General features: G+C 48.0%; 1 protein-coding gene across 4 annotated transcripts in view; it reads left to right on the top strand.

Moving 5' to 3' along the window:
• Nucleotides 1–800: 800 nt before the first annotated feature.
• MLLT1 (MLLT1 super elongation complex subunit) overlaps nucleotides 801–12,916 on the top strand; it is a 32,513-nt gene continuing 20,397 nt past the window's right edge. Inside the window, exons 1-3 of one of the 4 annotated variants that reach the window (XM_085040504.1) lie at nucleotides 801–1,003; nucleotides 4,586–4,766; nucleotides 7,640–7,722. In XM_085040504.1, coding sequence (XP_084896630.1) covers nucleotides 992–1,003; nucleotides 4,586–4,766; nucleotides 7,640–7,722 — 276 coding nt within the window. In that variant the 5' untranslated portion in view covers nucleotides 801–991. Of the gene's footprint in view, nucleotides 1,004–2,002; nucleotides 2,131–4,585; nucleotides 4,767–7,639; nucleotides 7,723–12,916 lie in introns of those variants that run through there. The other 3 variants (XM_085040505.1, XM_085040502.1, XM_085040503.1) reach the window with 3 other exon arrangements.

The raw sequence follows: 12,916 nt of genomic DNA, 5'->3' as shown, positions 1-12,916 counted from the left end.
AATGAGGGAGAACAAGGGAGAATGAAGAAGTGAGGGGAAATAGGGGAGAACAAGAGATAATGTGAGAAACTGAGGAGAAATGACAGAACGGCAGAGGGAAAAGGGGAGAGCTGAGGGAGAAAGACGGGCAGCGAGGGGAAAAATGAGACGGGGGAAAGTGAGGGAGGGAAAAACGGAGAGAAAAAAGGCGCAGGAATGAGCGAGGCTGCGGGGAACAAGGCAAGCCATGCCTGGCCATCCCGGCTGCCGTGCCCGCCGCTCTGGGAGCTGCGGCTTCCCTCTTTTCCCCTTGTTCCCGGGTCATTTGTGTCGGGAATTAACACACGGGCGAGAAGCGTGGACCGAGGGCGGGACTGGGGGCAGAAGGGGCGGGATGGCGCGGCCGGGGGTGCACGACGAGGCCCACACGCCTGCTCCCGGTGTTGGTTGTGCACTGAGAGGAACATACCGGGAGACAGACCCGGGGACAGCTGCGGGAGGGCAGCGGGCGCGGAGCAGCAGCCGCATCGCCCCACACGGGGCTGGGGGGCGGCCAGACCCCGCTCCCGCCCCCCGCTTGACCCACAGCGCTGGCCCCGCCCACGGTCCCGCCCACCCCGCAGCCCGCCCTCCTCTCATTGGTGGAAGCAGCTGCCGATCACCGGGAGGGGAGCGAGGCCCCGCCCCGCGGCGTGCGGCGCGCGGGCATTGGCGGCGCGCGGGGGCCGCTGTGGCGCTGAGGCGGTTTCCGGTTCCGCGGGGCGGGCGCGGGGCTGGCGCTGCCTGTGAGTGACACACAATGAGGCGGGCGGCGGGGCCGTGAGGGGCCGCGACCGAGCAGGCGGCGGCCGAGGCGGTGGGGAGGGGGGTGGGGGGGATAGGACAGAGCGGCTTCGCTCGTGGACAGAGCGGGGGAAGAGATTCTCTCCCCCCCGCCCCGCCGACCGGGCACCGAAACCGCCGCGGCGGCGGGAGCGAGCGAGCGGGGCCCGCGGCGCTGCTGTGCCCAGCCATGGACAATCAGGTGAGGGGAGCGGCCGCGCCGCGCTGCCGGAGGGGTGGGGCGGTGCCGCTGCCCCCCCAGAGAGGGGGACACGTCGGGGAGGAGCCCCCAGGGAGGGGGCCCTGAATGGGGGGAGCCCGGTCTTTGGGAAGGGGGGGTTGGGGGGCATCTCCCCCTTTGGGGGGCATATCTCCTCCTCACACTCGCTTTGGGGTAGCATACCTCCTCCATACCCCTCCAATTGGGGGGCACATGTCGTCCCTACGCCCTTTAAGGGGGACCCCTCCTCCCCAATGCCTTTGGAGGGGGGCACACCTCCTCCCCAGTCCCTTTTGGGGGGCACATCTCGTCCTCAGTCCCGTTTGGGGGACACACCTCCTTCTTCCCACACCCTGTTGCAGGGGCACATCTCCTCTCCAATCCCATTTGGGCGGTACACGTCCTCCTCACACCTCTTTGTGGGCGCACACCCCCTTCCCCACCCCCATTTGGGGGGTACATCTCGTCCTCACACCCTTCTGGGGATGGCAGACCCCCTCAATCCGATTTGGGGGGGTCACATCTCCTCCCCATCCCCCATTTGGGGCGGGCACACCTTCTCACTCCCCTTTTGGGGGACACGTCGCTTCAGTCCTATTTGGGGGGCACACCTCCTCCTTCCCGCACCTTTTGGGTGGGCACATCTCCTTCCCAATCCCATTTGGGGGGAGCACGCCCCCTCCACACGCTCTATTTGAGGGACTCACCTCCTCCCTACACCCTTTTGGGGGGGCCACATCTCCCCAGTCCCATTTGAGGGGGCACATCACACCCTTCAGTTGATGCGCACACCTCCTTCCCACCCCCATTTGGGGACACACCTCTTTCCTAATCCCATTTAGGGGCGATACCTCCCCACACCCTTTTGGGGGGTCTCAGCCCTCGCCCCTCCATGGGCGGCCGCTGTAGCCCTGCCCGCGGCGGGGGGTGTGAGCAGCATTTCCCGCAAATTCCTGCCTGGGATTATTGCCGGGGAGGGACGTGCCGGCGGTGCGACCCCCCCCGAGCCGCGCAGGGAAGGGTTAATGCCACCGGGAAGGGTTAATGCCACCGGGAGAGTCACCGCCGGCCCGGGAGGTTCCAGGATGGATGCGGGAAGTTTACCTGAGGTGATGTGGATGGGGAGCCTTTTGTGTGCGGGGAGTGGGTAACAGGTACCTCCCGGGCTGGGGATCGGGAATCAGCCCCGCTATCCCGGATAATCACCCGGAGGAGCGGGAATGGGAGCCGCTGATGGCTTTCAGGCAATTAGCACATCAAACAAAAACCAGAGCAGCCTTCAGAATGTTTATTGAGAAGTTGAAAGCAGGCTCCTTTGTATTATTACAAATTGTTTGAATAGGATCCTGATTTCCCTTTGTTGAGAGACACGCTTGGAAAAAAAGGAAAAAAACCCTCCATTTTCAGCGGAGCAACTTTGGATGCTGGTTACGTGTGGAGATCTTATTTTCAAATGTGTTTCAACTTCTGGCTTAATTCACAGCGATTGTTAATTGGAGCGGGGTGTGAGGAGTGCAGCAAGTACAACTTTCACTCTCAGTTAAACAGTTCTCTTTTATGTTTAATTTCGGTCTCTTCCACACAGCCCCATCTGGTTCTCAGCTCCAATTTCTCAGCCGTTTCAACTCGGGAAAGGCAGATTTTGTAGCCTGACAGTCATTTGCACTTCTCAGGAGAGGGGTAGTAACTGGCAACAGTAGCAGGATTTAAAGGGTAATTATGGAATCGATAACGTGAGGCTGCGGCACAGCCTGGCTCAGGGGATGTGAACACTGTGGGAAGCATCCCAGATAAAGCAGGCCTGCAGGCACACTCCAGTGTGAGCTTAGGATTTCGGCAGGCTGGCTCCACATAATGCTTTTGCAGCGTTGGAGGGATTGCTGTGCTCGGAGTGGAGCACACCTTGCCTTTCTTCTCAGCCCTTAATGCGACATGAAAGAGCAGCCGGCCCTGGGCCTTGCTTCTTAGCGCAGGAGCGAGGTGGAGCTGCTGTAGATAAGCCTTAAGAGCAGGGAAAAATGGCTTGCCAAGAGAACTTGCAGAGGAGGGTATCCCAAAGAAATGCTGTGGCACTAATGGTGAAGGAATTAATTCGATGAATTTGTCCCCCGGCCTTAGGATTGATGCGTTGGGTGGCTGAAGGTATTTTGCTGGGAGGATTTAAACTGCCTGGAAGTGTGTGTTAAGGCTTATGGTTGAAATTGGAACTGGACTGCAATTTGGGAGGTCAGGCTTTGATGCCTGGTGCTCTGCAGACCTCCTGTGAGAGGTCTTCTTACAAAGACAAGAAGGCTGAGATGGAGTCACTTGTGCTTTTTCAGCGAGTGTTCACAATGGTCTGGGAAAAAAATGTCAGGCTGGAGATGCAAAATGTTTTTTGAGCATTAATCGTGATCACACTCCTTGCTGCAGTTTGTCAGTGGGAAAATAAGGATGATACTTTCCCTAAACATTTGTCTGGAGCTCAGGAAGCTTTCTCTTTCCCTGCTCATTGTCTAACATGCCCTTGGTTTGGCTCCAGGTCAACATGTAATATAGGTAATGACAAATAATGCTGTATCTCCCAATGGTAATTGGGACTTGCTAGGAAGAGCAAGACACTTATTTTCAAGCCTGAAGTGAAGAACGGGGTAGGGACTAAAACCAGCCTCTTTTTCTATGAGCCTCCTGGTGCTGAAGCTGGATTTTGGTAGGTTTAGTTTGGAATCACTGCTCCTGCTCTGGTTTGTGTAACAAATGTGCACTAAAGTCGGCTACCTTGAGTGTTATTCCCTGACTACAAATGTGGCCCTAAGATTTCCTTGATTTATCTTGTGTCTGAATCCCATTTGCCTTTTCTCTGTTACATCTGTTTAATTCATTTCCTTTCTCCTGGCTGTGAATTCTGCAATACTATGTGGATTTTCACCATTAATTTCATTTGGTTTTTAAGACGTTTAATGGGATTTTTGTGCTTTGAGCCAGGCATGGAATACACCTTCTCTGTTACTCAGTGATCAGAGCAGGATTCAGGAGTGCAAATCAGATTTAGGTCAGGTTAGCGTTGGACATTGTACAGGCAGATATGTTAACTTGATCTTTGAAAGTGTGATAATAAAATATATTTAGAACAATACAGGAAACATAATTTTCTTCTGGTGAGTGATATATTCTAGAGAATATCGCAAACCACCAATTCATGATCTGATTTTTCCTGTTTCGAGATGAGTTTTCTGTCAGTGCTGTGAATTCTGTAAGCTGTGAACATCAAGTTCTGTCTCTGACACTTTCTAGAAATAAAGATTCCTCAATTAGGACTTTGCTGACAATTTAACTGATAAGTGAGGCAGAGAAACCGATCCCTCTTCTAGAGCTGCTTTCTCTGCAGTGTTAATATTAGGAAGCAAATAGGTATGAAATGGTGCTGGGAGCTATTTTTGTGACACCTTTGCTGTCGATAACACCAGTTTTTGGCGTGAGGCTGTTTCTCTCCATGGGGGATGTTATGTTCCCTGGTGGATCCAGTGCCTTCCAGCGAGGTTTTGTGTTCTCTTTGCTCATTTCCCTGCCTCTGTCCCCACGCAGTGCACAGTGCAGGTGAAGCTGGAGCTGGGGCACCGAGCCCAGCTGCGGAAGAAGCCAACCACGGAAGGGTTCACCCATGACTGGATGGTGTTTGTGAGGGGCCCGGAGCAGTGCGACATCCAGCACTTCGTGGAGCGCGTCGTCTTCCGGCTGCACGAGAGCTTCCCGAAACCCAAGCGAGGTGAGCAGGGTTGGAGATGTTTTATCTCTGTGAAAAAGCATTTTGCAAGTCAAGGTTGTCTTGAACTGCCACTTCGCTGTGAAATAGCTCCTTAAATAGGAGCGAAATGTCCATTGTGTGCACTCAGGCTTTAACCTCTCCCCACTGTGTTTGAGGAAGGTCAGGGAGAATGGGACCTTTCTTCTGCTGAAAGGGCAGGAGGTGAGCTCCTTTCTCCTCTTATTTAAGCATTAGTATGTGCAGGTTCTCAAGACACAAGTGACAGCAGGAGATAATTCATGTTACAGAATGGGAAAGATGGGTTTGATTTGTTGGAATTCGCCAGCAAAAGCTGGAAGCACATGAGAGATGCTCTAATACTGGACTCAGATGTGTATTGGGTATGTACAGTTTTGCAGTGGGCATGGATTTTTGCAATTTCTAGTCTCAGGTGCCAGTTCAGCAGAAATCAATGCTGCCAAGGGGCGATGGTTTCTGCCCCTGGCTGTGCCTTCCCCCTGCAAGCCCTGGGCAGTCAGTGCGGCTGGGGAGAGTACACGTTATATAGTGTTATTTTCTGACAGAAAATCAAATTTTAATGTGGCAAAATGAGCCTTATTCTTGGCACAGGGCAGCAGGAGCTCGTAAGTTTGAGGTGGAGGAGCAGGAATTGCCCTTTTCAGGGGCAGTGCAGTTATATCTGTGTAAGATTGTGTAACTGAAGCTGCAGTTATTAGTGTTGTAAGTAATACAAGCTGCCCGTGAGAATTGTTGTAATGTGCATTCTTGGAAATATTGCTTTGGAAGCAAGACACTCAGGATGTCTTAGGACAAGCTATGACATTGGTTTTTTTGGGAGTCCACCGTGCAAAGGAACTCAAAGGTGCTCAGCTTACAAGGATGTGACTCTGGTTTGTGTGTTGATAATGTCTCCTTCAAACTGATCTAGTAAAACTGATGTATGATAAGCAAGTGCAGAACTGAGCTGAAAGCTGATTTATAGAATAAAAATGCAATCTGTGGGTTACAGTTCTTGTCATTTGGTGTAATTAGTTTATTATAAATAACTGTGTTAGGATAGTGCATAGAATCCTGGAATGGTTGGGGTTGGAAGAGACATTAACAGTCATCTCATTCCACCCCCTGCCGTGGCAGGGACACCTTCCACTGTCCCAGGCTGCTCCAAGCCCTGTCCAGCCTGGCTCTGGACACTTCCAGGGATCCAGAGTAGCCACAGCTTCTCTGGGCAACCTGTGCCAGGACCTCCCCACCCTCACAGCCAGTAATTCTGTCCCAGTATTCCATCTATTTCTGCCCTCTGGCAGTGTAAAACCATGGCCTTTGCTCAGTCAGTTGCTGTATCATCTGCCTTTCCAGAGGTATTTTTTCCCAAACACTGGATTTTCCATGCTTTCCTTGAGCTTGTTCCTGGTGCCAGCATGCCTTTGACTGAGGTGTGTCTGGGTTATACATAAATACTGTGGCAAAAACCTATTCCTGGGCTGGTTTGAAGGGTTTCTTCAGATGGTCCCCTCTTCCTTGGAGCAGATCCTGGTGCTGAAGGTGGGCTCGTGCTGCTGGCAGATTGCTCTTGGAGTCCTTGGAATTTGTCAGAATAGAGTGGCAGAGGAACAAAGGCTGCTTGGCAGATAGGCTTAAGATTCCTGCTGCCATATTGGCACTGCTCTTTGGTTTGGGATTTTTCCCTCTAAATGACAGGGTTCTTACATGAAATTCAAGTTAAAGCAAGTCTAGAGGTTTTTGTTATTTTTAGTTATGCCCTTTTTTCACAGCTGAATTTGGAGTGCTGCTTTCCAGCACCTTAATGATGGTAGAAGTGCTTAGAGCTGGGTGGGGATAATACAAGTACATTAAAGGAAAATAATTTGTGTGCTTTTAGGTTTGATGTACTGTTTCCTAATCATATTAATTACTTGGAATTCTTAAGAGAAACTCAAAAGATTTGCACTGAATTCCTCTAATTACCTAATTGACTTTATTTACATATATTGTAGTGCATAAATTATATGCAAGTGCATCCGGTTCCTGAGAGGGAGAATATCAGTGTGGGTCTCATGTTTCTCCTGGCAGCTGCTGTATGCTGCTACTTCATGGCCCAAGAAATGATCCTGAAATCCTTCAGGTTGGATATCCTGGAATGGATAACAGGAAGGATTCAGGAGCATGAAGCTGCACCAGGTAGCGGGACAGGGGGAACCGAGGCAGGGACATGCAGATTAATTTCTGAGAAGCAATTAACTTTTCTAATTGCTGTTTCTGCAGTAAGCAGCTCTGACCTTAGCAGCAAACTGGTTCACCTTCCTCCTCGTGTTTCCTTGTGTGTGGAATAAATAGCAGTGCTCACCTGCCCTTCAGGTTTGTTCACCTCTGGGGGAAGCAGCAGCCTTAACGTGGCCGTTACCCAATTATGAGCACTGAGGATTGCAGGGGAGTATTTCAAGGAAAAAATAATCATCTGCTTGTGTGTGGTAGTGTTTTGATTCATAAATGTAGGCATCAAAGTAAATTTTACCTTTCTGTGCTGTCCCACCTTTTGCCCTTTCCTTGCCAGGCACTTGGGACTGGCAGTTTGCATTGTTGTGGGGCTGCCCAGAAATGTAATTGTATCTCACTGCACGGGAGGGGAAGAATCTCCCTGAGACTCAGGCCTGGAGTGTTTTATGTTTCCGTTCCATGGGAGGAGCTAAGAACAGATTTCATGTTCTTAACTAAGCCTGTGGCCACCATCTTACTCTGTGTGGTTTTTTCCACTAAGGTCAGTCTTTTAACTGTGCCCTGAGTTCTCAGAGGCCCAGTTCTCCTCTTGCAGCTCCTTTTTGGCTCAGATAAAGTTGTGCTGAATTCCAAGTTCACATTTATTTGTTCTCTTTCAGTGTGCAAGGAGCCCCCCTACAAGGTGGAGGAGTCTGGCTACGCTGGCTTCATTATGCCCATTGAAGTGCACTTCAAAAATAAGGTAGAATCTGATTTCTGGTCTTCTAATTGTTTTGAGCTGTGCCAGAGCCTGAAACTGCCTGACAGAAAGACTCTAAATTATGTGACTGTTTTATGTGTGTGTTTTTTATTAGTCTAATAAATAGAATTTAACTGGGAGTTGGAAGCTCCTGCCAGACTTCAAAAGAAAGCTTTTGGCAGAAATGGAATTGCATAGAAAGGTGATACCAGGACAGTGGATGGTCCTAGAGATTCTGAGCAGAGATTGTACCACTTGTAGCTTCTTTAGCATGGAGGATATTAAAGCAGTTGAAAATATTTTATGTACATGTGGAAGTAAATGAACAAAAAACACTGATTTTTATAAACATTTGTAAACACTGTGTTGATTGTCAATATATTAAAAAGTCTACTGTTGAATTTGCAAGCTTATTAAATTTAACTGTATAGGGATGAAATTTGTGGAGGCCCAAGACAAACATTTGCATGTGTAGCACAAGTATTGAGAGCTGTGTTAAAGATATCTCTGTTCTAACTCACTGCTCTTCCAGAAAGAAAACACTAAATATTTTAAGTCTTAAGATGCATTGCCAGCAAGTATATGAAAGTTAAAATTTGAGATTTATTGCTTGCTTTAAGTCTACCACAGAGGTCACATGCTGTAGGTTATGAAAACAGGGATTTGGGCACTTGTGTTCATATTACCTCAGTTTCGGTTAAATTGTTTTGTTAAACATGAATAATGGATGTTTCTGGGTTTGATTACTGCTTAAATAATAAAATAAAAAATAATGTTTTGCTTATGATCCCTAAGAGGGAACCAGGGTAAACTAAACTAAAAATGTTGAGCCACATCCTTGTAATCTGTGCTCTCCCACCCCCTCAGCTCTCCAAGCACAAGCCTTTAGCCCAGGTGTGTTGACAGCAGACCACATACAACAGCCTAATTCTATTTAGCTTCCCATCCTCCTTTCCATGTCCCTCCCCCAAACATCTGTCTGCAGTTTCCTTCTGTCTCCCCTCCAGCTCAGGATGCTCTCCTGGCTGTGTCATTTTGTGAATAATTAACATTTTGGGTTGGGTTTTTGGCCTACCACATGGCTCTGACCCCAACTTTATGGGGCAGAGGAATAAGCCAGCTAATGGGACTGAGCCACGGAAGACAGGCTGCCCTCCTAAACCTCAAAATGTTTTGCCCACAAGTTGTTTTTTGGGTAGGTAAGGTAAGCCAAAAGGCTGGGAAGAGGAATGGCAGTCAGGGGCTTGGGGGGTGAATGTTGTTGATAAAAGCAGGTTTTATGGCAAACACTGAAAACTACGACTTGAGTGCAACAAAAACACCCCAAAAGCTTGAAAGTAGTTCTACTTCTGGTGGCTTTTCTGAGGTTTTAGATGGGAATCAGAAAATTCTCTGTTTGCACTAAATGTTGGCTTTAGTCAGGTTCCAAATCCTTTACACTCCTGACCAAAAAATGTGAACTTCTCCACGTTGAGTCCTTAAAAGTGGAACCGCTAATGTCTGTGAGGGTTGAGCTGTGTTTTAGTTCTACTCTTACCTTTTATTTTCCCTTCCTTTCTTCACCCAGCCTTTCCCCACGCTTCCCTTATCCCTGCAGCTCTCTGTTGGTTTGTCTTTCACAAATCCTCAGATCTCTCTCATTCCTGTGTGTCTTTTGGTAGGTGCTCACGTTTGCTTTGACTGCCATCTGCATTCCTATGTTCTCTTTTTCTCTGTCCCTCATCCTCCCATGTTCCTCACAGAATATGGAGCTGGCAGCTTTTCTGACTAGAACTTGGTTTCACACCCACTGGGGTCATCACTCCTCATTGTTTCTCCACACACGTGACTGCAGAGTTGTTCCCCAGCACTGAGCAGAGAGGTGGCTTTTATAAATAAGGGAAATAGGTGGGCTCTGTGTTCCCTGGAAACAATGGAAGGAGCTGTTAATTTAGGAGAAGGCTCTTTGCTTCTGACATTTTGGTCTTCAGAAACATGACGAATAAATAGGAGAACAGGTTGAGTTGCAGACTTGTTTTCAAAGCTACAGATCTTCAAAACACTCATTTTTGCCCTGTTTTTTAGCTGCATGTTTTCTGGAGAGGTTCTTTTCCATTTTTAAGCTGATTAACAAATTGCTAATTAAGGAGTTTCAGGCAGCACCTCTCATTATTTAATTGGGGCAAGGGGTGGTTAAGGGAAAAGGTGATAGGTTTCATCTTCCAGCACATCACTGGAACAAAGACATCTTCTCACATTCAGCCAGGAACTAATTTAGGATTGCTGGGAGCTCAGAAGCTGCTGCTGAGTTGGTGAGCAGGGACAGGAGCCCAGGGAATGGCTGGAGCTGGGTCAGGCTTGGGATGATCTCAGGGAAAGGTTCTTCTTCCCCCAGAGGCTGCTGGGGCACTGCCCAGGCTCCCCAGGGAATGGTCCCTGCCCCAAGGCTGCCAGAGCTCCAGGAGTGTTTGGACAATGGTGCCAGGGATGCCCAGGGTGGGATTGTTGGGTGTCTGTGCAGGGCCAGGGCTTGGATCAATGATCCTTGTGGATCCTTTCCAGCTCAGGATATTCTGGGATTTTATGTGAAGAGTTGGGCTCCTCTATCCACCACTGCCCAGTGATAATGCCATCTTGGAATTTTAAGAGCTCTGGTTATTTTCAGTAAGTGGAGCTGAAGGAAATATAAGAGGTAAATACCTTTACAAAGATAGAAATGCAAAGTAAAAATTAAAAAGATAGGGAAAGAGGAGGAGGAGTGGCAAAGGCTTAGGATACAGCCTGTGTTCTCCTGAATTAAAGACTGTGATGTTAAAACATCAAATAAATCAAAGTCTTTATTATTTCAAGACCATGTTTTCCCTCTGATCTGTGTAAACCTGTTGACACTGGTGGGGATCAGCTGGTGTGTGTGCAGCAGATATTGTGAATTGATTACAGCATTTGGGACTCATCCTTGGGTAATTCTCTTCAAGTAGATGTTATGGATTGGTTCTGGGATTGGGGTGAAAAGGCTCTTTGGAGGTGACTGGGCAGGGGGAGTTGGGTGGGCTTTGTGGCCATATGTTCCTCACATTCTGACACATTTTTGTTGATGTGTGTCCTCAGCTGAAGCCAGACTTGCAGAGGCTTTGGGATTTGTTTATCGATGCATGTTGAGCTTTGTGAAGGTGAGAAGAGAAAGGATTTAAAGAGGGAGTGAGTCAATCTGTGGAGATTGATCTTTGCCATGGTTGGCTGAAATGGGTTTTTTTTTCCCACAGTTTAAGCCTCCTTTCTTAGCCATTTCCTTTCCCTGTTCTGATTTGTTTTTTTGTCATTTGGGATGACAAATCCTGGCTGTCAGAGCCCGTGTTCTCTTTGCTTTGGCTAAAGAAATCCTGACCTGTGCTCTGGGAAGGAGCAGCTTCACTAAGAATGGTTTTCATGAACTTCATCAGGGATTTTTTAAGCAACTTGGCATAAAATTGCCCATTAAGTCTTTGTGTTGGAGGACTCCCTTTTTGTTACCATTGTTGTGTGTTCAGAGCAGCAGACTCAGTGCTATTGGTGCCTTTTTGTCAGACAGGGAAGTGTCAGCAGAGTGTGAAAAAGGTGTAGGAGCCTGTTTTTATCCTCTGTGAACATTGCTGGCCTGTGTCTGTCCTTCCTGTGCTGCAATTCAGCTCCTTCATGAGTAGGTGCTTTCTCAGTGCTGGCATTTGAATTGCAGAATATAAATGGTGAACATTGCAGTGAGGCTGGGCAGTTTGGGGCTCTGAGCAGCCACAGGACTCGCAGTCTCCTTTAACGCTGGCAGAGCCTTTGCTGCTGTAACTGATCCTGAAAAACAAATGGCAGGGGCTCAGCAGGTTGATTGATAAAGCTTTTGAAAGTGGAGTTGGCTAATGACAGCAGATCATTTGGACTGGAAATGTTCGTGTGCTATTTTTGTTTTGAAATCCTTTGTGTTCCTCTAACGAGGGCTGCTGTGAGTGGCTTCTGCTGCTCGAATCGATACAAACCGGGTACAACAAATGCGTTGCTGTTTTTCTCCTGCTCTTCCCCTTCCCTCTCCCCCTCAATTTCAACAGTCTGGAGGCTTTTTTTTTTTCATTGTTGTCTCCAAATAAATCTCTTCTAGTGGTACATGTTGTAATCTGGAGGCTGTAATACAGGTCTGGCTTTGGTATTCATTCCCTGTGACATTTTTTGCATCCTAATCAAATTAGATCAATCCTCCCCACAAAGCTAAAGGTCTAGTAGATTTTCATGTTATTCTGATATAAGGCAGATGATATTAATGCAACATGGATAAGATGCTGTATTAAAGTCTCTTTAAAGATGCTACCTCCTAATTTTAGTGCTGGAGATAAAAGCCTTCCAGGATTTACATAATGGATACATGGAACTTGGGCTTTTCCTATTAGTGAGAAGGAGATAAGCAAAGAAAGCAGAAAAATCCGTTTGATTTTTCCAGTGAGGTTCAAAAGAAAAATATGCATGTTTTACCCCTTCTGCAACCTTTGTAGGTGTGATAGAGAAAACAAATAGAGAAATATTGGAAAAGGAAAAAATTATTTATGTATCAAAGTAGGAACTCGGTGGAGGCATTGTAGGTGGGCTGCACATATGGCAGGGGAGGTGAAACAGGATCAGCTACAACTGGTGTCAGGACTGGGCCATCAGGAAGGGATTGGGATTTCAGGCCTGGGAAATCCTCCTGGGGAAGGTTGAAGAGCTGTGTTTGCATGAGACACTTGATTTGACTTAACCTGCTGTGTTCTTGGGGCAGGATGTGCACAGGTTTGAGGAGAGGAGGAGTAGCTTTAACCTGTTGGTGCTTACTCAGTGTTGCTGAAAGCTGTGGCAGGAGGGGTAAAACTTGTCCTTTTGTGTGGCCTTTAAGGGAAGCATTTTAGGTCTGTCCTGTACCATCTCCTTCCAAACCTGCAGCACTTCCTTTTGTCCTGCTGCTGCTGACTGGTGAATCTTCATTTTACATTTTTCTGTCAGAAATTAGGATCAACTTACCCAATCCTTTATCTGAACAGGGCCAAGACCCCTGGGCTGTGTGTGTTTGAGTAGTCCTTCAGTGTGGCACATCCACAGGCACCTCCAGATGCTGAAAATACAGATATATATTTTGATATATATTTGCAGGATTTGGCAGAGATGTGCTTGCAAAGACAGAAGCTTTACCAGCCATGCCAGCTTGTATTTGTAAGAGTTAGTAGGT

Source organism: Lichenostomus cassidix, chromosome 28, assembly GCF_008360975.1.
Source record: "Lichenostomus cassidix isolate B80296 chromosome 28, HeHo_3.0, whole genome shotgun sequence".
In the NCBI taxonomy this organism is placed as follows: domain Eukaryota; kingdom Metazoa; phylum Chordata; class Aves; order Passeriformes; family Meliphagidae; genus Lichenostomus; species Lichenostomus cassidix.
This window is presented reverse-complemented; position numbering and strand designations above follow the sequence as displayed.